This window comes from Gymnoscopelus microlampas (assembly GCF_963454915.1).
Source record: "Gymnoscopelus microlampas genome assembly, chromosome: 9".
NCBI lineage: Eukaryota > Metazoa > Chordata > Actinopteri > Myctophiformes > Myctophidae > Gymnoscopelus > Gymnoscopelus microlampas.
In genome coordinates, this window is record NC_139946.1 from 33,905,828 (window position 1) to 33,932,379 (window position 26,552).

The 26,552-nt window shown below is 43.7% G+C and overlaps 1 protein-coding gene across 1 annotated transcript in view; it reads left to right on the top strand.

The window, feature by feature from the left end:
- Positions 1-24,423, top strand: part of ano8b (anoctamin 8b) — a 44,850-nt gene extending 20,427 nt beyond the window's left edge. Inside the window, exons 2-19 of the mRNA XM_084065772.1 lie at positions 548-658; positions 1,552-1,684; positions 5,825-5,963; positions 6,704-6,800; positions 8,040-8,156; positions 8,401-8,528; positions 10,926-11,087; positions 11,253-11,405; positions 11,939-12,065; positions 15,353-15,408; positions 15,518-15,592; positions 17,411-17,658; positions 17,904-18,063; positions 18,606-19,007; positions 20,297-20,488; positions 21,234-21,365; positions 22,498-22,608; positions 23,224-24,423. Of these exons, the coding sequence (XP_083921898.1) occupies positions 548-658; positions 1,552-1,684; positions 5,825-5,963; positions 6,704-6,800; positions 8,040-8,156; positions 8,401-8,528; positions 10,926-11,087; positions 11,253-11,405; positions 11,939-12,065; positions 15,353-15,408; positions 15,518-15,592; positions 17,411-17,658; positions 17,904-18,063; positions 18,606-19,007; positions 20,297-20,488; positions 21,234-21,365; positions 22,498-22,608; positions 23,224-23,952 (3,272 nt within the window). The 3' untranslated portion in view covers positions 23,953-24,423. The remainder of the gene's footprint in view (positions 1-547; positions 659-1,551; positions 1,685-5,824; positions 5,964-6,703; positions 6,801-8,039; positions 8,157-8,400; positions 8,529-10,925; positions 11,088-11,252; positions 11,406-11,938; positions 12,066-15,352; positions 15,409-15,517; positions 15,593-17,410; positions 17,659-17,903; positions 18,064-18,605; positions 19,008-20,296; positions 20,489-21,233; positions 21,366-22,497; positions 22,609-23,223) is intronic.
- The last annotated feature ends 2,129 nt before the right edge of the window (positions 24,424-26,552 follow it).

Here is a 26,552-nt window from a genome sequence, read left to right on the forward strand (position 1 = left end):
GGTTGTAATGTGACATAGCTTAAGGCTTACACAGGAGGCTATTTCTGGCTGGGCGTTTGATGTGGTGGTATTAGGAATAGGACCAGGGGTATTTCATTACATTATTTCAGTTCATGGCCAGGTATAAAGTAAAGAATGGTCCATTTATATCACTAGTATTGATGAACCATTCATCTTTTTTTCTTCTTTTATTTGCCATTATGTGTGCCAGCGTCACTGTGATTAAGCTCACAATGCAGCATCAAAATAAAAGTGTAGTGTGCCACGCACACATGTGCGTGCATGTGATCTTGACTTGCACACAATGTTGACAGTATGTGACCACTGGTCTTGGCAGGACGGAGTTAAGTCCAGTTTTGTCAATCTCATGTTGCATGGTGGGGGGTGTGTGACATTTAAATCTGTCTGTGGGTGTGAGTGCCCACTGCCCACGTCTGTATGTGTGTACAACAGTATGTGTGTGTTATAAGTATTCTACTTCACTGGATAGTGATCGGATGTTTTCTCTTTGTGTCTGTCTGTCTGTCTGTCTGTCTCTGTGTCTCAGATAAATTGTTTGGGAAGCGGCTGCTACAGGCTGGAAGACACATCATGTCCCATAAGTCTTGGATGAAATCGGTGCCCACAGAAAACTGTGATATCCTCATGACCTTTGCAGGTAACACACACACACACTCACACACACACACACCCACACCCACACCCACACCCATACACACACACAAAAGGAAAAACAAGTTTGATTAACTGTTGCACCCCGAACAGAGTTTCCGTAAACCAGAAAGTGCTAATCCTACATACCACAGCAGGAGCAGTCGCAGGTGCTGAATGGGACCTCTGATTATGATGATGGAGTCAGCAGCATGCCACATTATTAAAACAAATACGTATTTTCTATCACTTACACACCCCTCGCATTCCTGAGCCAATAATTTGATAACCGGGTCATCGGTCAGTAGGAGTCTCTTTGAGTCTCCTACTGGAGACTCCGTCGGTCATCAAATTATTGGTTTAGAAAATCTCCATGAATTCAAGACTTCATGGGGTGTGTAATTGATAGAAAATACGTTTTTTGGGGGGTGAACTACTCTACCATATGTACCCTAGCATCTCTATTCTGGGCATGTAATAATAAGCAAGCATTTGGTGAAAGTAGGTGAACGTTCGCAGCACTTTGCGGCACTTCGTGGCACTTCGTGAGCTTGTAGATCGTCTATTTTCGGTGATTGTATTTAGTGCAGAGGGGTAAAATGTAGGGGGCCAAGTATGGACCCCTGGTGGACTCCTGGTATTAACACACTGCAGGCTACTGCAGTAAATGCCAGCACAAGTTGGGGAAAAATCTAAGTGGAGAAAATAAATGACAAACTCTATTCCCTATCCTCAACAATTACATAATAAAAGTAGGTTTTATTGCGGCACTTAACCTCCAGTTCCCGTGGAACTGCCCTGTGGTATCTATCTACAGTAGTAAAATACTGCAGGTACACTGCAGCTCCAACGCATGATCAGTGTAAATATATTTCTTTTTTTGTTTGTTTCCTGTTTCAGAAACCATAGACGATCACACGTTGCTATGGCTACTGAACCACATACGGCTGGGCATCCCAGAGCTCATCATCCAAATCCGACATCACAAGCACACGCGTGTCTACGCATTCTTCGTCACGGCGACATATGAGAAGTAAGGAATCCGCCCGGGGATGGGAGGGTTGGGGGGGTGTAATGCATCATACACAGGCTGGCTATTGTTAGCAACTCTCAACTCTGGAGCGTGTGCTACATTCATGTTACCCAGCATGTTAGCGGATCAGGAGCACCATATTGCCAAGCGTGAGGTTCATACAAGGACTTTGCTTCGTGTTGTCGTGACAACCCGGTATTAAACAATGAACACAGGACTACCAACATAGCATAATAGATTTACAGGTATCTACATGACTCACATAGTGTGTACAGTCGTGCAACATACATTACACACAGCAGACTCATATACTTAAATAGTAGTGGATAACTGCAAATGTTATAGGCTATGGGTGGGTAGAACTAGTCACCCAATGTAGGTGTGCTCCACCAACATTATTGTTAGGTAGTGCCTAACTTCAGAGTACAGGGTTATATTGCTGTCAGGCGTACTGAATGTCCAAAACAGTACAGTATTAATAAACCCAGGCATCCATATTTTGTGCATGTCATTACTTGCTTATAGCAGAAATCTTCACCTTGACGCATTGTAAGCTTATACCGTAGATTGGCTATTTTCGCTACCTTTGCTCTCATTCTAGTATTTAAAAAAACTTCTGTCCTAAAGCTGACAATATAAAGTATACCATGGCTGGGGTTATGATTGTGAATTAAAACAACCCTGTCAGTTTTATGCTTTGCTGGGCTGGCATGACTATAGCCTAACAGGTAGTGTGATTGCTGCTGCTTGAATAATCACTCCACCCATTTGTTTTCATCGTAATGGGTTCTGGCTGGGCTAAAGTATATAGTTACTAACTATACTACCAGGTGTCTGATTACTATGACACCTCTCATGGTAACAGGAGTTTGTCTTTTGACCTTTACCTGGAGTAAAACAGCTTGTCACTTGTGACACCCCAGCAGTTATTCTTGCATCATGAAGTCAAAAACATCTTGAAATAGACAATTCATGAAGCCAGAACCTCCATCCTACTACTCTATTACTCTTGTGAAGGAGAATAGATGACCAACCTTGTAGAGTATTGTAGCAATTCCAACAATGTGGTTAGCTAATCAATAATAGTCTTACTTGGAACGTAATATTTGCTTATCCAAAACTGAAGACGATCCTGCAGTTTTATGCTCTCTGTTAGTATAGCATAGTACAGACAAGTTATCGTGTTACTGTATTTATCTGCTGCCTGATCTATTTATATTAACCCTGTATTCACAATATATTTTTTTTTAAATGATTTTTTTAAAGGAGGAGGTTTTAAAGATTTAGCAGATGTAGCATCATATCTACAAGCTCACAACACACCGCAATACGACGCATTGTGAGATTGTACTGTAGATGGGCTATTTTCGAATAGACAAAATATAAAATAGGGCTTACAGTAAGTGGTTAACACCAATTCATTGCCTGTGGCTGTTATAATGTGGATTGTTTGAGGGTCTAACAGAAGGTTAGAGCCAGGCAGAGTTATGTACTCTATTCACTTGGATTATGCTGTTCCAAAATGGTCTCTAACACCCTGTTTCCCCCTCTTTGTAATTTCCCTGGAGATTTGAGGATGAACTCAGGGTCAATGTGATGCTAATGTAGACAGTAGAGTATGAATGCACAAGAATGCAAATTGGGTGAGAGTGGAGGAGATAGGGAGTGGTATGCTATGGAGGGACTCATCGCCCCACAATATATTTCATCTGTTGTTTGCTGTTGTCCACTACTTTGCTGAGAGTTAATTTTTCAAAGACTCTCAAAAGAAACAAATAAAACCTATGTGGTGAACGTCGTGAATGGAATGAAAAGTAGATCTGGTAGGTAGGGAGAGAGGGAGGGAGAGAAGACTGGGAATGTTTTAAATGAAATGCTTAAGGCAGATGGCTGTGTGAAGTTTGTCCTAGTAAACACACACACACACACACACACACACACACACACACACACACACACACACACACACACACACACACACACACACACACACACACACACACACACACACACACACACACACACACACACACACACACACACACACACACACACACACACACCTCTCCAGGTAGAAAGGCTGACCTATATTTTATGTGCGATAGAAAAGATAACCCAGAAAGTAGGCTGTGTCATAATCTCTAATTCACCTTGAACAGTAATTTCAACCCCATTTTGAAGCCAAGCATAAAATGTAGAGCAAGTTATACGTTGCGTGAATGTGTGAGAATAATGGCGGACTGAAGGCCCAAGGTGGTTTACTAGGCTATTGTGTCAGTTGAAAGTGATGGTATATACAGAAGGGTATACTATATAGGGTAATTTAGTACTAGTGTGCTAATTGAAATATAATTGTCTTTATCTATCTATGATATCAAACTGAATCATAATTACAATACAGAACTGTAGCAGTAGTTGATAGACTGTACATATTATTTACTGTTGAACTACTTGATATACAACACATCGCACTGCGACGTGTTGTGAGCTTGTAGATATTTTCGTTGCGCAACACCGCCACACAACTAAATTCGGCTTTACAGTTCAGTGCACGTGGCTCTTTTTTTTTGCTTTATTTTGGGACTGATACAGTTTCGTTTATCACTCCCCTCACCCAGGGTAAAAGGCTGGATACGTGGTCAATTATTTTTACACACATTTCTAACAGGGATGGGAACAACAATACAGTATACAAGTTATGGGGGGACTTAAATTAGCAGGCACATTGCTTCCATTGCTGGCTATGAAAACGTTATTAGTTGGAAGCACATTTAGCACATGTCATACTCTGACATTGCCTTTTCTTCTTCTGTGCTGTGCTGAATTTTGCATTAGGACTAATGGAGATTTACTAAATTAACATAAACCCACAGTGTGGCTCTATACGTCCTCTCCCCAGCATTATCACACGCTCACATAAGATTTTCTTCCTCAACTCTTGACCACTTTGACCGTTTCTAAAATAAAGGGGGGGGGGGGCACATTACTACAAGGCAAGTCAAAGTGCCTTATGTAAAACGTTAAGCATTACAGCATTTAGACAGACCTTTAAGAGAGTGCAAAAGAAACATTATAAAGACATTGAATATAATAAAAAGAAGAAGAAAACTAAAAAGGTCAAATAAAACCAAAAATTAAGAGGATACAATTACTGTGCAGAAGGGGAGGAAATAAAGAACAATAAAATGAAGGCTTGGGAGCCAGAATGGGTGTTCTTGGGTGGAGGTAGGGTGGCTTATTAAGATTCCTGGCACACCTGTGAAAGCCACTAAACACTCTGAATGGATACAGCCTTGCTTTTATTCGTACAAGGACTTTTCTTATGTGTCAGTGTTATGGGGATGCAGGCTAAGCAGTATCCAGCTATGGCATAGAAGCTTACAACACACATTCCCATTGCAATTCATCACTGTGTTCAGTGGAGCTCACTGTACTGGTGGCTGTGACTGTATGATGGATGGACGCTACAGAGACAGGCCTGTGTATTCTCTGTGTGTGTGTGTGTGTGTGTGTGTGTGTGTGTGTGTGTGTGTGTGTGTGTGTGTGTGTGTGTGTGTGTGTGTGTGTGTGTGTGTGTGTGTGTGTGTTGCGCGTGTGATGTGATTGTGCACAATTATGCTGACGTCAGTGTGTGTATTTATGACCCTGTGCATGCGTGTGTGTTTGTGTGCACGAGAGACGTGAGCTGTCAGTCTGCAGGGACCAGAGGGTGTGGCCCTGCATTATTACTGTGATTTCAGCACACAGCCTCTGGGAGGAGAGGAGAAATTATAATGATGAACAAGGAAGGTGCAGAGAGGAGAGGAGAGGAGAGGACAGGAGAGGAGAGGAGAGGAGAGGAGAGGAGAGGAGATTAGGAGGGGAGGGGAGAGGGACAAAGGGTGAAGGAAAGAGAAGGAGACTTAAGTCAAAGGAAAAGAGGACGAGGTGGTGACCGTTAAGTGGCGTACATACTAGACGGAGATGGGGATTGACGTACGTCGGGGGTGAGGAACTGGTACGTTCTTTACGTCAGTGCATGCAGTGCATTCATAGTTTTACACGTTTCTTAGAACGTTCCAAGAAAAGGAGCATAAAGAGATGTTTGGTGGGCGTGTGTGTGTGCATACTGTATTAATGTGTTTTCACGTGGCCCTGCAGTCTACTACGAGGTGCTGAGGAGATGGGTCTGAGGAAGGCCGTCAAGTCAGATTTCGGAGGAGGCGCACGTAGCTTCTCCTGTGAGGAAGACTACATCTACGAGAACATTGAGAGCGAGCTGTGCTTCTTCACATCACAGGTGACTATGCGTGCGTGCGTGCGTGCGTGCGTGTGTGTGTGTGGCAGCATGCATGTCACATTTACATATACAGTACAGAACAACGCACAGGCACTGTACTGTATTCGGACACACAAATAAAAAATAATGGACACTTTACTCTCTCTGAATTAGATTAACACTGAGGATTTTGCTGTGTACTATTGAGAACCTTGTTCATGTCCACTGACTGCAGTCATTCCCTTTCCACTGACAATTATATCCACCCCCCCAACACCTAACCCTCGTCACTACATTCCTAACCTTAACCACTTAAACCCCAGCATCGGCATTGTGGGGAAAGCTTTCGCTGAAAATAGCAGATCGACAAGCTCATAACGCAACAGGTTGCGTCGCATTGTGAGCTTGTCGATCGGCTATTTTCAGCGAAAGCTTTCCCCACAATAACAGAAAACAGAAAATACACTAGTATTGAGCCCTGAGGGACTCCGGTTACCCATATGGGGTTTTAAGTGGTTGACCCTTGCCCTAACCTTAACCTGAGCCCAGTTCTACTGTATCTATAACCTCTACTATAACCCTGAACTTAAAATAACCTTGAAAAGTGAGGACCAGCAAAATGTGGAGGTTACACGCACGCGCACCAGCGCTTACACACACACACACACACACACACACACACACACACACACACACACACACACACACACACACACAAAACTGTGTGCTTACAGTGTTTCTCTTTCTCCTGCTCTCCACAGGAAAGGCAGAGCATCATTAAGTATTGGATGGACAACCTACGTGCCAAACAAGGGGAGACGCTGCATAACATCAACTTCCTGGAGGGCCAGCCAATCAGTAAGCATCATGTCACATCAACGTGTCCCACAGCTGATGTCTGCTTGTCTTTATTGCAGTTGGCATGTGTAAAATGGCCACCCTGCTGGCTTAAAGCCATTAAGACCTGAGGCCCGTTCTAAAAATGTCTTCTGAATCCTAACAGTTTTCTGTTGTGCTCAAACTTTTTCATGTCAAGGACCCCCAAAATGATATGTATTTGACATATAATATGTCAGATTATATGTATATTATACACATCTAAAAAATAATTCACGATTTTTCCAAAATAGCAGATCTACAAGCTTGTGCCACGCTGTGACCTTGTATAACTGTTATTTTTGAATAGCCAAAGTATAAAATAATGCTTTTAATAGCTAAAATCTAAAATGACACAGATGCTCTCCCGGTCTTACTGGGTTAAAGCGATGTTGAACTTTGGTAAAACCTTAGGTTGTAAAACTATTTGGCCATAATATTTAGTCCAAATACTGTTGATTATCTTTATCTGTTGGGCCTATATGCTCTGTGAGTGATGAACCAGAAGTAGTGATTCCTTCCATTCAGTGCGTATGGTGAAACAGATCTCAGACACTCTGAGCACATAAACAAACGCAAACAAAGCAGATTGTTCCAACACTTAAAAAGCTAATCCTGGTACTTTCATTTTTCATTCAAAATGTATTTTTTATTTTCCATAATAATTCATAATTGTATTCATTTCAAAATAGAGTACAGGGAGTGACTTAATTTTTTAAACATTGCCGGAATCAGCTTTGTTTGCATTTGTCTATGTGACTTTGATTTAACAAGTTAGCTTTACCTTATAACTATGTACACTATCATGGGTTTGACTCCTGTCTTAAGACCTGTGTTCCCAATAATCTGTTCTCCTTTTCCTCTCAGATGTTTTCTGAACAAAGCAGAAATCACCCCTAAAAATGTTTAGAAATAAATCTATAGTTAACGTAGTATACTGTATGTCAGTCAATGTCGGACCAGATACCAATTTATATGATAGCAGTCATTTTTAATACCTTTTAATACATTGCTTATATCTCTGTATTTTAGGGCTGTTCTCGACTAAAGAAATTCTTAGGAATTTTTCGATTCAGTTTTCGATTAATCAAATATGTGGGGACAGCCTTACTGTTTTTATCTCTGTCCCTTGCTGTCTTCTCCTCTCCATCCATACATCCAGCCATCCATCTCTGTCTCGCTCTCTCCTTACCTCTCCTTCTCTGTGGATGTTTCCTCCAGTCCCAGAGCTGATGGCACGTGGGGTGATCCAGCAGTTGTTTCCTCTCCATGAGCAGAGGATCCTCAGTCAACTGATGAAGTCATGGGTCCAGGCTGTGTGTGAGAAGCAGCCTTTAGGTCAGTAGGACAACACACACGCATGCACGCACGTACACACATTACACACTCTCTCTCACACACATAGATGTAAACCTATACGCATGCTTACTTACAATAGCTTGATTCAACCTAAATGCAACAAACCAGTAGGACTCAACTGAGAAATTCATACTTTGATTATTATTATTATTTTACTACTTATTATAAATGATTATGTCCTTGTTGTAATTTACCTTCCTCTCTGTGTTTCCTGTGTGTACAGATGATATCTGTGACTACTTTGGTGTGAAGATTGCCATGTATTTTGCCTGGCTGGGTTTCTACACCACTTCCATGCTGTATCCAGCGGTCATTGGCTTTGTCCTCTGGATGCTCACAGAATCAGACCAGGTGACCAGACTGCACACCTTCACTGTTCAACTCAAATATCATTCTGTAACAGTCTCCAAAGAATGAACAAAGTCCAAGAATGCAGGTTTTTCATATTCTTTTCTACCTCCAAAACACAGATAGTTTCCGTGCAGGATTTATACAGTGCAGACCTCGGGCAAAAAATAATACTTCAGAAACAAATAAGACAGGCCAAAAATAAAGGCCAATTATAGGAAATAAGACATGAACAACAACAAACCAAGAACTGTAACAGGTAATGCCCTTTTTCCTCAAGGCCCAGGCAGTCCTCCCCAGGGGGTTTCTACTTGTTAGCCCAAGCCAAAACTGAACTTGACATTTCCAGCCTCAATTATGTGGACCATACCAAAACACAATTAGTAAATTAACTCAAAACGGAGCCCTTGACACATTCACTATTAAAAAAAATCACCATTGATGATTCTAACAAGATTATTCACAGGAAAAAGAGACCCAAATGCACGCGTAAAGGTTTGAGTGCAATAAATTGCTATTCTCTAATATGGAAAATAGAGGAGACAATTCTATCCTATGACATCTCTCAATAAAGAAATGTGGAAAGATTGCCTTATTTATAACAGCTGAGCCTTTGTGTCTCAACAATATGGCCTTGCTTTGTATGATGATCTATATGGAGTGCATTCATGTGCTCAGCTTTGAATTCGCAATTTTGAATTCTTGTGCTTTGAACAACTTTCAAACTAGCCTTGGATCAAGACTATATACAGTAGAAGTATTTTATAGAGTCTGACATTTGCTTACATATCTATGACGTCTTGGTCTCTAGCTCCCTATAGTGTTACAGTCTGGCTCTAAGACCATAACACAAAAGGGGAGACGACACAGAGGTAATACGTAAATAAGTGTAACGTTTATTCAACCAATAGTGAAATAAGTAAATAAAGTAATAAGGTTAAGTTTCCAAATTATACAGGCAGGGAAACATGCTGTCCACTGGAACTGAGGCTAATAAACCAACATAACTAAACCAAACCAAACACAAATGCCCTCCGGTATGGCCACGCCTGAGGCCTGGAAGGACTGGAGATAGAGGGCAATTTAGAGTGGGGCTTTTATAGTGTGAGGAGACAATTGGCCAGGTGTCTCCCCTTCCACTGATCAACTCAGACTCCACCCTCCAAACCAGCACTGCAAGGGAATCTGGTTAGGCTGTTAAAGGCACACACACACACAACCCTATAGCAAAGGCCATGGGGGCCGTCACCCCCCCCCCCCCCCCCCTTCAAAACACACCCTGGCCCAAACTTTGTGCTATAAGTAAATCAACTACAAATGTCCAAATATTTACAAAAAATGAACCCCATTTTAAACTGACCCCCCCAGTTCACATCTCCATTCTGCTTCAGCCCCACCCCACCTCAGCAACTGGTACCTTGGAGCCTTTAAGAGAAAGGTTAAGGCCTATGCAAAACAGATTATGAACACAGAATAAATTTATGGGTCCCTAAATAAAACATCCACATAATTCTCTTTCCAATGACTTTTTCCATGTTTTTCCTTCCTGTGTGCATTACAAATGCAGACAGGATGAAAATAACTCCATGGTGTATTCTGCACCTGTGGCTGTGACACACAGACACCTGTTTTCACCAGCTGCCATGACTTTTGCGTCCATCACGCTTCGGAAACGTCATGACATCTTTTGAGCTGAAAACACGCCTCTCAAAGCCACGGTCACACAAATCTGTCCCCTCAACTTTAGCAGCTTTGTGCTGAGAAATTTCCAAATTGGGGACCAAATAAGCCACTTTGATGGGTTGACTTTGTTCTTCTGTTTTTTGACCAGTACTACAGACTTTGATGTACATTGCCACGCTTCTTTTCACACGGGGCCAAAATAACTTTTTCAAAACCGGCCGTCACTGTCAACCTGCTCGCAAAGCCTTCTCCAATCTCCATATATGCAAAAAAACAAACATATATATATATGCTGACCCTGTAGCCACGGATGTTAACTCGCCATTCGGAACCTGTGTGCAGTGCACTTTATTAGTCCATATGTTTCAATAAATATGTGTTTTAATCCCGTCTGTGTCAGATGTTCCCAGAAGTTCATCTCAATGGGTGGTAGTGGCGGGTGCATCAGGTGAAAACCGGTATTGCACTCGATCGGTGTTCAGGGACAGACGGGATTACAACACATATTTATTGAAAAATACGAACTGCATACTGCGAGTTAACATCTACTACTATCAAACCAGCCTGTGTATATCCATTTGTGTGTGTGTGTGTGTGTGTGTGTGTGTGTGTGTGTGTGTGTGTGTGTGTGTGTGTGTGTGTGTGTGTGTGTGTGTGTGTGTGTGTGTGTGTGTGTGTGTGTGTGTGTGTGTGTGTGTGTGTGTGTGTGTCCTTCAGACAAGCCGTGACATCTGCTGTGTAGTGTTTGCACTGTTCAACGTGGTGTGGGCCACTCTGTTTCTGGAGCGCTGGAAGAGGAGGGGGGCTGAGCTGGCTTATAAGTGGGGAACACTGGACGCCCCCGCCGAATGCCTGGAGGAACCACGGCCACAGTTCAGGGTGAGTCCCCTCCCCTCCCCTCTCCTCTCCTCTCCTCTCCTCAATTGTCTTACATCGCCTGTGCTGTCTCCCATTGTCTCAGTTCAGGGTGAGTCCCCTCTCCTCTCCTCTCCTCTCCTCTATTGTCTTACATCGCCTGTGCTGTCTCCCATTGTCTCCCTGCAGGGAGTGAAGCGTTGCAGTCCCATAACAGGATGTGAGGAGTTCTACTACCCTCCGTGGCGGAGGCGTGTGTTCAGGTGGCTGGTCAGCTTGCCGATCTGCATCCTCTGTCTCTGCTTCGTCTTCCTCGCCATGCTCATCTGCTTTGAGCTGCAGGTCCGTCACGAATACTGGGAACATTCCTTCTGTCCAAAGTCAAATTTTACTCTGAGGTTACACAAATGTAACAAAAAATGGACCCATCCAATTTGTGTAATCTCAGAGTAACAAGTGGATAATTTGGTGGCATGGCACCTCACAGCAAGAAGGTCTTGGTTCGAACCCTGGCAACCCTGTGTGGAGTTTGCATGTTATCCCTGTGTGGGTTTCGTCCGGGTACTCCTGTTTCTTCTCACACCAAAAGACATGGTTTACACTCCTGCCTTTGCCCTTGACCAAGGTACAGTCATTTACAACTGGAGTTGGTCCCTGGGCGCTGCACTGTGGCTGCTCACTGCTCTAAGTAGTTAGGATGGGTCAAATGCAGAGGACAAATTTCCCCTAGTGGATAATGAAGTATACCGTACCATACCTTACCTTAATTAACACAGGAATTTACTGTGTAGTAGTTGTACTGTAGTAATCTATCCTGTACCCCGGGAAGACGTGACCCATGAATATATTGAACACCCGTTTTTGTGTTTCTGCAGGAGTTCGTGATGGGGATCAAGGAAATGCCTCGGCTGGCACGCTTCATCCCCAAAATTATGCTAGCTATCACTGTGACTGCATGTGACGAGGTGTACAGGAAAATCGCCTGCTGGCTCAACGACATGGGTGAGATTCTAGCTTCAAGGTTTACTAACGTTCTGTACCAGTTTGGTGTGGCTAATATCAGTCGTCACAATCACACACAGACCGCTTTGAGATATTTCCATACTGAGGGTAAGTGCCCTGGAGATATCTGAAACGACACGCAGCGGAAGATGTTTTTAATCCTCAGCTTGTGAACAGAGAAGGTCTCCAAAGTGAAAAATAAAAAGTAAAATTACATTTTCAATGTGAGCCATTGACTCAGTTGGTCTCAACAGGCCTGCGAGAGGGGGGATGGGAAATCAGCTGATCATATTTAAGATATGCAATGTTCCCTTTTTTGCGTTCTTCCAGGAGAAGGGGAAATCATTCTTTCCTTTTCAGGCGAACTGTTTCAGAGAAATCCTCATTAATGAGGATCTTGGAACCTTTGAGATTTTTTGCCCTTTTCATGATCTCCTCCTTGTCCTTGTATCTGAGCAGCTTGGCGACTATAGGTCTGGGACGCCCCTCTGGCAGAAAGGTGCCGATTCTGTGGGCCCTCTCCATCTCAATCAGTTTAGAATCCATTTGAAGTCTATCAGACATCATCTTTTTTAGCTTGATCTCAGACTCTTGCCATGTTTCTGATTTAGAGTCCTCAATACCATCAATCAGGATGTTGTTTCTCCTGGACTGATTTTCTAGGTAGTCTCCTTTAGAGGAGAGCTTGTCTAGAGCAGCCTGTAGTTGGCCAAGTAACAAAGTACTCGACTGATAGTCAGGGGATATTAGCAGAATATTTTCCAATCTTGGAATACATTCCTTAACAAAAAAAATCTTCACCAATGTGTTTGTAAAGGTGTCTAGTAACACATCTCACAAAGACTGAAATGCAGTTTCCCTAGGAGAATTTTTGACAGCTCCTTAAAGTTTGCACCAAAACCACTCCTTGGGCTAAAAACAGGCATAGCCATCCTTTTCCAGGTATACTTTTTGTGTAAAAAGCCCATTGAGATTGGGCCGTTTTTAGCCCAAGGAGTGGTTTTGGTGCAAAACAAATGCTTGCAATGGATTCAGAATGATAAAAACACCCTAGTTTGATACCTCACATGCTACTTAAAACAGAATTAAATTTAGATTTTTTTGGGGGATTTTTTTTTAACCAAGGTTATGGTGGGTACCCCAACTTTAAGGAGCTGTCAAAAAAAATCCTAGGGAAACTGCATTTCAGTCTTTGTGAGATGTGTTACTAGACACCTTTACAAACACATTGGTGAAGATTTGTTTTGGTAAGGAATTTATTCCAAGATTTTTTTAATATCCCCTGACTATGAGTTGCTGCCTGGTTCAAAACATTTGCATCCTTAAAACTATCGGTCTCTGCTTGAGTGAACTCCAGGCTATGTTTAAGCTCACAGACTGATTTCACCAGATCAACTCTTTTTGTGGTAGAGTCCATGATGAGACCTAGGAAAGTTTTAAAGTTCTTTTCTTGGAGATCCATCAATTCTTTGAAAAAATGCTTTTGTTGTTCTAACATCTCATTTAGAACAGTGACAGTCACAAACTCATCCTCCTGGGGAGTTGGATTCTTTTTGGGACCCATAGTAGTGACTGAATGCAATAAGTCAAAGTAGTGTGAATGTGTAAACACACCTCTCAAACAAACCAAAGCAACTCACCACCCCAACAACAACACCAAAGTAACTCACCAAAACAGACAACAAGAGGTCTCACCCAAACAAACACGGATCCGGGCTAAAGACGAGCCCCACCGTCTGCTGGCTACTGCTGAGGGCACAACCTGGTGTATAATGGCTGCTGCAGGCCTGATTGCGTTTTTTGCGGTTGATCAGCGTTGGTAAAGCAGCTGCCTGGTGGTGGTGGCTGCTCCTGGCCTGGTGGCTGCTTCCTGGTGGTGGGCCTGGTGGCTGCTCCTGGCCTGGTGGCTGCTTCCTGGCCTGGTGGCTGCTGCCTGGCCTGGTGGCTGCTGCCTGGTGTTGGACCTGGTGGCTGCTGCCTGGTGTTGGACCTGGTGGCTGCTGCCTGGTGTTGGACCTGGTGGCTGCTGCCTGGTGTTGGACCTGGTGGCTGCTGCCTGGTGTTGGACCTGGTGGCTGCTGCCTGGCCTGGTGGCTGCTGCCTGGTGTTGGACCTGGTGGCTGCTGCCTGGCCTGGTGGCTGCTGCCTGGCCTGGTGGCTGCTCCTGGCCTGGTGGCTGCTTCCTGGCCTGGTGGCTGCTTCCTGGTGGTGGGCCTGGTGGCTGCTGCCTGGCCTGGTGGCTGCTGCCTGGTGGTAGGCCTGGTGGCTGCTGCCTGGCCTGGTGGCTGCTGCCTGGTGGTAGGCCTGGTGGCTGCTGCCTGGTGGTAGGCCTGGTGGCTGCTGCCTGGCCTGGTGGCTGCTCCTGGCCTGGTGGCTGCTTCCTGGCCTGGTGGCTGCTTCCTGGTGGTGGGCCTGGTGGCTGCTCCTGGCCTGGTGGCTGCTGCCTGGCCTGGTGGCTGCTGCCTGGTGGTGGGCCTGGTGGCTGCTGTCTGGCCTGGTGGCTGTGAATGATGCAGATGATGCAATGATTACTGTACGGGTGCCATCTATGTGAACCATCTATCAGACAGATAAATGGTTCCTGAGGTGATTAATAAGAAAATCCACCAGGCGTGATAGACCCTGATATCCAGAATAAGTATATGAACTATAAGTACGGTATAAGCATAAAGAAGTGATCTCATACTTAATCAACATCACAATGTGAATAAACAACAGTTTATCTCTATTTACCTCTCCCCCTGCCTCACGTTTTGGTTCCCGTTGGTCACTTGCTGACATTCTACTACTTCCCCCAATTACATAGCCTCAACTCAATATTCAAAATTCAATAATCTATTCACAAAATGAACGTATTATTATTGGAATTATTTTCGGTGCGCTCAGAGATAACAAGAACAAAACTAATGCAGAAATAACGCTTGCCATGGGGTGACCAATACACTAGATCCAAACACTATGGTGTAGTTGCAGCATTGAACCCCATTCATCAATGTCTATGAAGCACGCTCGATACATGAACCATGTGATCGTGTCACGGCAAGATCAAAGAGTGTCGTAACTCAACGGCTCTTCTGTCTACTACTACTTTAATCTCACTAGTAGATTTACAGTAATATTGTGGTATGAATCGATACAAGAGAGTTTGCACAGCTGATTATTTTGTATTCGTGACACAGTTGTACCACTAAGTAATAAACAGTTGCATGAGTTGTTATGCCTACTGCACACTAAACCGATAATACTTAATGCTGACTCAGTGGTTTATTGTAATATATCTTCCACAGAAAACTACAGACTCCAGAGTGCCTATGAGAAAAATCTCATCATCAAAATGGTTCTTGTGAGTGATCTTTGAAATCACATGAAATCTAAACTAAATTACTAAACCAAACTCAAGTTTCACCAACTGCCTTTTGTCCATCACAGTTAATACTTGTTTTCTCTCACAGTTTCAGTTTGTAAATTCTTATCTCAGCCTTTTCTACATTGGATTCTACCTCAAAGACATGGAGCGACTGAAAGAGGTAAGAAACATTGAGGTCCGACAGTCACACAAATCCCTCTTCACCTCCACAATATTTTGTCATCCCAGCTTCTGTAAACCCCATCCTCATGTATTTTTTTTTTCTCCACTCTGTCCACTATCCATCTCTGTTCTACGCGCATCCATACTGTACATGTATTATCCATGAATTCATGCACCCACCCATCCACCCATCCATTCATCCATCCATCCATCCATGGAAGATGCTGCTGGTCTTGTTTCTGGGTCAGAGTCTGCTCAGGCAGCTCAGGGACAACTTGCTGCCTTACCTCTTCCTCCAGATCCAGCTGCTACTGATCACACCCTGGTTTCTCAGGTCCAAAGTATGACCCCTGTCGCTCTGTCTGTAAGGGTGGGAAGTCAGAGGTCTATTCCAGACCACCCTTTGCACCCTGGCACTCATGCATGGCTCATGAAGGCCTTACTTGGCTCGATGTCACAAACGTGTATGAATTCAATTGGCTGCATTTGGCCGTTTGTGTGCATATATGGCCTTTGTGTAAGATAGTATTAAGCCCTGATTGAGCCAGACTACACCGCGTTTTAAGACCATGGGCACAAGATCATTTGGTATTTATACAACGTGGACGCTGGGCATGAAAATTACAACTGCATGATTTGGAAAATAGCAATTTGGCGAAATCCTGTGCCGGGCGGAGGATAAGGCCCTGGATGTTACACTGTTTGTCGACTTTGCAGTTTAGCTTGTATGGCTTTATTTGTGTCTTGACCCCACTTCACTTGCCAGTGCTTTTCTGTTAATCTGATCTTCTGTTATTCACTTTATCTCCATGCACGTCATCCAAAAGTATTTGACAAGTGTTGCAGTTCACCTCTGATTAATAGTCGAGATGAATTTGACTATAATTCTTTCTGTGTTTTTGTTTTATTGTGGCTTGTGTGAATAATTTTTGCAATAACATTCACGACCTCAATCTTGTGTTCTCACAGCTTCTGTAACACCCTTTTAATACCTGCCACCTCTCTCTCTAACAGAGTGTGTGACTCTGCCTGTCACTATCCCCGAATCTGAAACACTACCAATGTACCTTTGTAGCACTGACACTTTAATGCTCTTATGTGTCTGTAATCCGATGGGGTTCTGTCCGGCTGCTGACTTGGTCAGTGTTTGTCTGAACTCTGTGCTGTGTGGTGACTGGACCAATTGGTTCAAGTAGGTGGCAAAAGCAGAATAGCATCAACTCATATGTTCTACTCATGACCTTGTCAGGTGATTATATTCAGTAAGGTTTACCTAAATGAGGGTTTGTGTGTGTGCTGTGCTGTAACCACAGTACAGTGTGTCAGCATTATTTGCCTGCACTGTGCAGAGCTCTATTACTTTGTCTGCAATCTTGTAAAACGCATTATCACTTATGTAAGTACTACACATGCGTTCAAGGGGCTCTTACCCCAGGGCTTTTGGGATGTTGTCTCGAACCAATGTAGTTATTTTGAGCAGTTGTTTGTCTGGGTCTTGCATTTGTACTGCAAGTGTTCACCTATGTCAGACCTATGTCAGATATTGATGTCAGTTGCCTGTAGTTTTCCTGGACTTGAGTTTACATGCAGTGTGTTCTGGTTTGTCGTGTCCTGCATTTGCACTCGTGAGTTTGTCATCTGTCCTCTCTCTGTCATGCTGACCATCCATCCACCTGTTTCCATGACCTTGAGCTTAAATTGTTGCTCTTTAGACAATACTTTATTTTGGATGTCCTCATTTTGTCATACAGTACACTCTTCTGTCTTCACAAACAATCACATTATCCTATGACCGTTTTTCTCTTCGCCATGTCAGATGCTGGCCACTCTGCTCATCATGCGCCAGTTTCTCCAGAACGTGAAGGAGGTGCTTCAGCCTTACCTGTATGAGCGCCACAAGCTGGGTGAGCTCACCCTACGGGCCGTGTGGGACCTGCTCCTGTCGGCGTTGCTCAAATATGTCCGGCTGGCGGCAGGAAAAGCCCAGCCGTCTACCCCCGACCAGACCATGCCAGGGCCTGGCCTGAGGGGCACCAGACCTGGTGTGGGACAGCCGGACAGGAGGTGAAAATGATGCAGATCAATGAAAACTAATGTGTAATTTATACATTTGGTATAAAAAGTGCTATTACTATACTATGTATGTCTGGGGTGATAATGCCATTACACTCGTTGACCTAACTAGGACATGAAAGCATGAATTTATTAATGACAAATTCATTCTAAAAAACACATAATGACATATGTATTCAGCAGCTACGGTTGTCTTAACAATGAACCAGACCAAACAAGTTGTCTCTCCATCTCAGGGAAAAGAAGTGTTTAAATGGTGGCTGTGGGGTCCCTGACGATGAGGAGGGAGGAGAGAGGGACGAGGCCGACAGTGGGAGGTTCAGTGAAGGAGAGACGGAGGAGGAGAGTGTGATTGACTGTGGTTTGAAGTTGAGAAAGGTCAGCTTCATAGAGAAGGTACGTGATGTAGTTTCATGTAGTCTGTTCATGGGCGTCAGAGCTATTATTCACAAGTCCCATCTACTTTTTAAAATGTTTAGTAGGCCCCCTCCACTTTACCATGTTTTTACCATGTTGAATATCAGTGCATCTGTCTATCCACTCTACGCTCTTTTCAGAGCGTTGTTTGTGGTTCATTATTAAATCCATTTCACTTGCAGATCTATTTTTGTCATGCAACACCGCCATACTATGAATAAATTGAGCATAAGTAATTCTGGTAATAATCAGTTAACTTCTGCTAACTAAGAGTCCCTTGTAATGGCCAGGGTTCTGGATCAGATCGTTGTTTACAGTTGCTGTGGCGTAATACAGTTGCTGTGGTAATTTCTCATAAGAGAGTTCAGCTCATGTGCTGCATTGGTTCACTTCTGCATAATATTGTAAAGACCCAATGGACTTCTCAGCATGTGAATATGGTACATTTACAAGATGTTGATCTAAACACTTTTTAAGGACAGTGCTATATAACTGAAAGTTTTCTTTGTCCTCTTCTTTAGGTGGACAGGAGGCAAGCGGCCTGCAGCGGCCCACCAATAGAGGACAGCTTCCTCGAGGAGGGCAGCCCCACCATGGTGGAGAAAGGGATGGACCCAGCCTCCGTCTTTGAGATGTGTGACGACGATGACGAGGACATGAAGGAGCCTGGTACTGGAGTCGCATTGGCAGCGTCCGAGGGTTTCATTGCAGCAGCAGCCACCACTGCTGCCGCCGCGGCCACCGCCGCCCCTCTGCCCTCTGGGTCAGAGAGCACCACGACGCTGCGACACAGGCGGAGGGGCAGGAGCTTGGAAAGGGTGGAGCCTAAACCCAAGAGGGGGTCATGGATTGACCCGCCTGAAGAGAGAGAGAGCGTCACCCTCACTCAGGCCGAGATAGAGAGTTGCATGCAATCGTACGAGGTAGGGAGGACCAATGCACCAACAAACATGCTACTCTGTTACTGCGCTACATACAGTATGTGAATTGAGAGTCTGACATAACATGATCCTGTCACAGTTGTCAAAAAACAAACAAATGACCATGGAGATACTGAGTGAGTGTATAGTGTAGAAGAATGAGGAATTTTGAGTCCTTATCAGTCCAAATGGAACTCAGGGGTTTAAGTCCAGTTCAGAAATTGTTTGTGTAGGTTAGCAGTGTTTGATGACAGCTTGGTCACACTCATTTACTCACCCACTTAAAGGGGAATTTTGGACCACGGTTTTCTTACCTTTTCTATGGTGTTATGATATCCTAGGATGAATGGTACAGTAGAAAAATGTCATAACTCCATCTGGGTCCGCCACAGCTAAAAACTCTCGCCAATAGGCCTTGCGCTAGATTGCATATTTTGATAGCTTTTTCTTTCTTTTTTTTTTAGATCTGACGTTCCTAGCGACAGAACACTATGCAACGTGATTGAAATCTCGTCTAGCGAGACTTCCGGTGGGGCGCATTCAAGACAATCACTTTGCATAGTGTTCTGTCACTATGAACGTCAGATCTCACCAAAAAAAAAAGCTATCAAAATATGTGATCTAGCGCAAGGCCTATTGTTGCACGTTTTTAGCTGTGGCGGACCCGGGATGGAGTTATGATTTTTTTCTACTGTACCATTCATCCTAGGATATCATAACATTATAGAATAGGTAAGAAAACCGTGCTCCAAAATTCCGCTTTAAGATACGACTGTCTGGAATGTAAGAGACTTAATTCTAATAAGCATTCAAGTTATTTACGGTAGGAGGTGAATTGGTGTTATGCAGTACTTGGTTAAGTTCCTTTATGTACTGTGGGGCTGACACGCATCAGTGAGTTACTAGCCTCGATCTCCAGGCTTTTATTGTTTAGTTTTGCTAAAAAATAAAAGCCTGGACCAGCGCGTCAGTGTACCCGATATAGGAAGTGTTTCATTTCCCCAACCAACCAGAGTGCAGTGGGCGTTGCTTGTAATGATGTGTTGACGGGGCGGGTGCTGACGGACAGATCGGTGAACCAATGGGATCACACGCATTCTCTCGTCGGACATGTTAAACCCGCCCCTTTAGGTCAGAAAACAGGAGCGCTGGTGCAGCCTAGTGAGTTACCAAGTGAACTTCCCCAAGTCTGAAGTCTTTTCCAATCTTCCAGTTACAATAGTGTCTGGTCCATAGAGCATTGTCTAAGTCACTTTAGTGGTAGAGAATGACACAGTTTGTTTACCCCTCAGGACACCTTCCAGGACTACCAGGAGATGTTTGTCCAGTTTGGCTATGTGGTGCTCTTCTCCTCAGCCTTCCCACTGGCTGCCATGTGCGCTCTCATCAACAACATCATTGAGATCCGCAGTGATGCCTTCAAGCTGTGCACTGGCCTACAGCGACCCTTTGGAATCAGGGTAGAGAGCATCGGCCAGTGGCAGGTCAGAGGCACATTACATACACCTGAGCAGGGGCTCCAAATATGTTTCCAGCTTGGGATAGAAATTCCACCGGCTTTGGATGCTGTCAATGCACTGAATGGGACATTATCACGTTTAATCAGACTATTGATTGGTGAGATACTGACCTACCCGGGGGCAAACGCTAACCCCAAAACATGATTTACGATTCTGTGCCTATCGGTACATAACTCTGAGTCGGCTCAAGCGAACTTGAGCCACGAGAGGCACCACCGAAAGAGCTAAAGCGAGCGAGTTGCCTTGCCGAACGTAGACGGCGCACCTCTGACGCGGTCCAAAACTATACTTTATACAAAACACCTACTGAGCCCGTCGGTAGGTCAGTATCTCACCAAACAATAGTCTGATTAAACGTGGGTAGGTCAGTATCTCACCTACTTAGACCAATCAATAAATTAAACGTGATAATGTCCCATTCAATGCATTGACAGCATCCGAAAAGGGTGGAAATTCAGTGAATTCAGTGTTGCATTGGAATGTATGCTTTGTTAAAACAACAGTATTCCTTCATGTCATATAGTGGATATTCAGAGTAATAATTATCCACATTTGTTCCCTATAAAGTAGTAAGTGGTGGTTTCATAATTACATGACATATTTTAACATATTTTAAGTTATTTTCTGCAAAATATAGAATTTTGTGAAATTATAAAATTGTCATTTTCATAGAGCAGCATAACATACATGAATGTTTGTCTCTGTGCAGACTGCTATGGAAACCATGGGCCTGATTGCAATTATAGTCAACTGTTACCTGATTGGTCAGTGTGGTCAACTACAACGTCTCTTCCCCTGGCTCAGTCCTGAGATGGCCATCATCTCTATCGTCATTCTTGAGGTACTACAGCACACACAAGTTGAGATGTTCTGTCTGATAACCAGGCATCTCAACCATCTCTACAGGCCCTATATTACACCCCTGGTGCAAAGTGTAGCGCAAGTGTCATTGTAATTTGACTAAACACAACACATGACTACAGTCCTTCAGACTAGACACAACCCCTTTGAGCCTTGCGCCTTACTTTGCACCCAGATAATGCGCCGTCTAATTAGCGAAATTGGAGTTGGACACCCACAAATGCACTTTAGACCTTGCATCACCTTGCGCCTGATTGACTAAATAAGGCCCTTGGTCTGTTATTGTTAACAAAATGAACCCTGTATTTAGGCTTCAGTTCAACATCTCAACGATGTGATATTGAGCATCCTTGCTTTGCAGAGATATGTGAATGAGAATAATGCATGATAAGGTTACATTTGTTATGTAATTGATGTATGGATAAGTAGCAGTTTAAGAGATGATAGCATGGGCATAATTTTATATATATTTCTGTTGGTGCTGAAAGATGATATTAATGAGCAGTAAATGTGTATGTGGCCTATGTATCTGTGGCCGATATCAACTAAGACCTATGAGCATCAATGCTACTCCAGGATGTAAGATAACATTGGGCCGGTTTTGTTGGAGTGCTACAGTAAATAGACATACTGCGCATATAACTGTTAACCAAGGGTTTCTGATATTTGATATGTATTTTACTTATCATGTTAGACACAGGAAAAGCCTCCAGAGGTCAAACACACTATGGTTTGAATATACTGAGACACTACTTAACTACTGTCAGTACAGTGTTGTGTAGGACATACAGCTTTGAGTCTATATTCAGACAGAGGTAAAACAGCCTACAGCTCTGACCTGGCCTGATAATGAAGTCAGGCCTGGCAGAGAGAGAATGTTGTGACCCGAATATGGATGTGCCAGCATCAACTCAAGTAAAATCCCTGAAAGAGTATTTTTAGGCATACTCTGTTTTGGTTCTCTTTGCATATACTGGACAATATCATGCATTATTTTTCTCTTTAATGTGTCCTTTTCTAAACCTTTTCTTACCCCCATCCATTCCATCTGTCCATCTTTCTACATTTGTCTGTCTGGATATCGATCTGCCTGCTTGGCTGTCTGTCTGTAGCACTTTGCCATCCTCCTGAAGTACATCATTCATGTTGCCATACCTGACATTCCTACCTGGGTTGGAGAGGAGATGGCTAAACTGGAGTATCAGCGCAGGGAGGCCTTCAAGGTAAACCACAGGACAACTTAAAGCTCTGGTTGCATTGCAATCCTCTTTTACATCATGTCTTACTACAAGTTAGTTGCAAATTGGGAGATAAAAGTGAGTAATTTGAACAGTTGGAACAAGCCTTAACTATAACTGTGTGTACTGTATGTAGATTGCCCGAATCGTGTCAGCATCACCACAATTCAGTGTATGGAAATGTACTGTATGCAGAAGTAATCCTCACAGAGGTTACATTTTGTTACTGCTGTACTTGCTGCCCTGTGGCTTTCTTGAAAGAGATAGGTGAAATTGCAACCAGGAGGTGCAAAGAATAGTCCAGCAAGTGGACATTTGAGAGACACAAATTTGGTGCGATCACATGTCTAGTCAATGCTATGTTAAAAATAAAGACATCAGTCTGCAGTGGCCCCTGCAGTAATAATGCAGGATTTTTGGGAAGCTAACACTGCAGCATTGTGAATGGTGAGCCGGGGTTATGGTTATTGATGCGACGCATTGTAAGCTTGCAGAATGGCTATTTTCGGCGAGCAACATCGATGTACGCCGAAGTTAAATCAGGCTTTAGTGCTGATGCTTTTCAGTACACCTAACATTCTCCCTCTCTCCTCTCTGCAGAAGCACGAGCGGCACGCACAGCAGCACTACCAGCAGCTGCAGAGGAAAAAGAGAGAGGAGGAGGAGAGACAGAGGCAGGTAGAGCACCACCTGGCCCGCAGAGAGAGGGATCGAGAGGACGCCAAATCAAGCGAATCCTCCGCGGACCACCACCACGACAAGGCTCACGGCAGCAAATCGCGCTCCGGGGGTGGCGGGAAAGGAGAGGGTAGCGGCTCGGACAAGCCCAAGAGACCCAGCTCTCTGCTGGCCAATAACAATGTGATGAAGCTGAAACAGATCATCCCGCTTCAGAGTAAGTTCTCCTCGGGCGCCAGGTCGCCTCAGTCGCCCACCGGCAGCGAGGCCAAGCTCCCCGGGTTCCTGAGCTTCAAGTTCCTCAAATCGCCGGAAAACAAGAAGGAAGTAGCGGCAGCGGCCGCCGCCGCTGCCGCCACGGTGGCTAACACTACGGCGACAGCATCATCATCAGGTAGCGTCTCCCAGGAACGTTCCCAGTCACCCACCAAAGCCTTTAATCCCGGGAAACTCTTTAACTTTGGCAAGTCAGAGGGGGGGACATGCGTGAACGGGGCTCAGATGCCCAAGCCTGGTGAATCACTGGCATCAGACAGACAGCTGACCAGGTCTGACCTGAACGGGGTTCCCGATGAGATCCCCTCTCCTGGAAGGGAAGACTCTCATAACGGACATCCAACAGACTTTGACCCAACAGGCCACAAAGTCTAAGTAGTGCCAGAAAGAACCAACCCCAATTTAATTATTATCTTAATGGAAGAAGTGAGGCATTTACTGTGAGGAAAAGGCCTGACCTCCCCTCTTCCATGCCGTCACAGGCCATGTGTATGTGGCCATGAAGCAGAGTGAAGAAAAGTGAGGAATAATGCCGGCTGTTGACTCGGTCCGTGGTCCACTCTTTTTTGCGGGGAACCAAAATACAGGCTTTTTAAGAAAGACATAAGCCGTCATATCATGCCCCCAAACACATACAAACACACATACATACAAACAAACAAACAAACAAACCCTTCCTTGTCTGCAATACACAAAGAAATGCATGAGCTGCGTTTCTGATACTTTTAAGCCTTTAAAGTGGAGAGCTGTATTTCTTGATTTCTTTTAGTCAGAAATTGTAAGCATCTTGGTGGCCTGCCACTGGAACATAACAGCCTGTTGGAAATAAGAAAAAACACAAAAACAGTGGTGTAAGAGTTTCATCAGTTAGCTACTGAGTGCATTCTCAGCCATCGCAAAAAAAAAAAGATTGATCATTAGATATGCCTCATTTCATCTGTGAGGGATTCTTGGGCCCTTCATTTTTATATATTCAAGTGGGAAGATTGGAGAAGTTGAGCAATATCAATCAGTGTTTTAATTACAAACAGCACCGAAAATCTAATCTGTCATCTCATGAACATGCCCTCAAAAAGCACCTTGAGATGGCGGCAGCTTTATTTTCAAAGCAGAGGCGACATCAGAGCATTGTTGATTTTTTTCCCTCCTATCGTGATGGCAATAGCATATTCACTGGACAATGTTGGTTCTCGATAGTATACTTTGAAGAAAGAGGAGAGTAAAAGAAAATAAACAAACTAAATGATGAAGGAAGTTGTAGTATACCAGAATTCATCCCAGGAGAAAGAACAGTGAAAGCAAGGAGGGCAGATGTGGACTTGGGTGATTTATATGGGGAGCTAACTTGAGTATCAAACCTACATGTGTGTGTTGTGAGATATGGACAGTGTTTCCTTTCCACGCACAGCTCTAACTAGTCTTGGGGAAACGAGAGTAGAGATTTGTTTTTTGTTTTCTTTTTAAGTAACATTTGCACTAAAAACCTAACACCCTGCGTAGAAACACTTCTTTCAGCAGGGGAGAGGGCCAACACCAGCCTGCCTCATTACATTATGCAAAAGCTGGATTTTTTTCATTTCTTTTAACCATTTCACACTAAATGCTGTCTTTTCACCCCTCCCTGCTCGTTAACTGAGGGCTGGTCCCGGTCATTCAGATGAGGTATTCATGTACAGTAGTTGCCCATATTTATGTTGAGCAACATGTCATTGTTTATGTGTACCTTTTGCTGTATTATGATATTACAACCCCATGTGATTGATGGAAGTTTCCTTTATTAACCAAAGCAGTACCCTTCTGATTCTTCTGTCAGCCCAAGTGATCTACACATATACAATAGTGCAGATTATGCTCTGTTACGCATGTGCATCGATATCAAGGATGTTTATAGTGCACATTGTGTCCTTGTGTAAACAACCCCAACAGTAACATACTACTATTTCATTACCACAGGGGCTCCAGAGGGTTGCCAGAGAGCTGTTGATTTATTTGCATACAACTTATTTTTATTTTATTTTTTTCTTATTCAGTGGGTCTGATTTATCGCTTTAGTTCCATCCCCAATCATTGGGCTGGACAGTGGCTACCAAATGGAAGGAACACATTTTACCACCACCACAGAATGTCTTGGACATTTCGATTGATCACACACACCTTTACGAAACAGCACCAAGAAATGTTGCACTGCATAACACCATTGCAGGGTTTAGCAGTCAAGGTGAAAAATGGAAACATTAACTATGCATCTTCATACCATCACCTCTAGCAAGGAGCTTGGCAATAACATTACGAGTAGTAGGAGACTCGGCTGTAGTATTCTGGTCTAGGTTAGACCCGTGCAGGTTGCACGCTCACGCTGCATTATCCCTAACTGAACTCTATGCATCACGGCCCTGTTGTCAACACACAACAGTATTTCTACCTGGCACCTTTAATTTCCACAGTCGCTGTAAGCTTTTTATTCTCTCTTCAATGTAGGCTGGATCTAATTCATGTATATATCATCTGTCTCTCTTGTCTAATATGAGGAAACTATTAGACAGGCGGTTCCAGAAGAGTTTCTCCATGTTAGACAATTACTCACAGGTGGCATAAGTTCCCTCATCTATCGCTGTGTGTACTCAAAATATGGACAGGAGTGGATCATGATGATGGCATCAACTGGTGTTTTACTAAAGTACTTATTCTTTCATTATGTACTGTATGTATTAATAGCAGTACAATCTAACGATGAAACTATGCCATTCAGTTGGCTAAACAAAAAAAGATTGGTAAAAATGTACTTCCACAGATCGACAAAAAGAAACGTAGATTCTCTAACTTGTAAAATGCAATAAGGAAAGATAAAAGATGGTCATGTGGACGCAAGTCATTTTTACTGTCATACTGTGTCCTTTCATGTTAAGAAGGCTCTTTTGCTCATTTGTAAACCATAACTCATTAATGTAAAATGACTAGGGCAAGGCTGTGTCTTC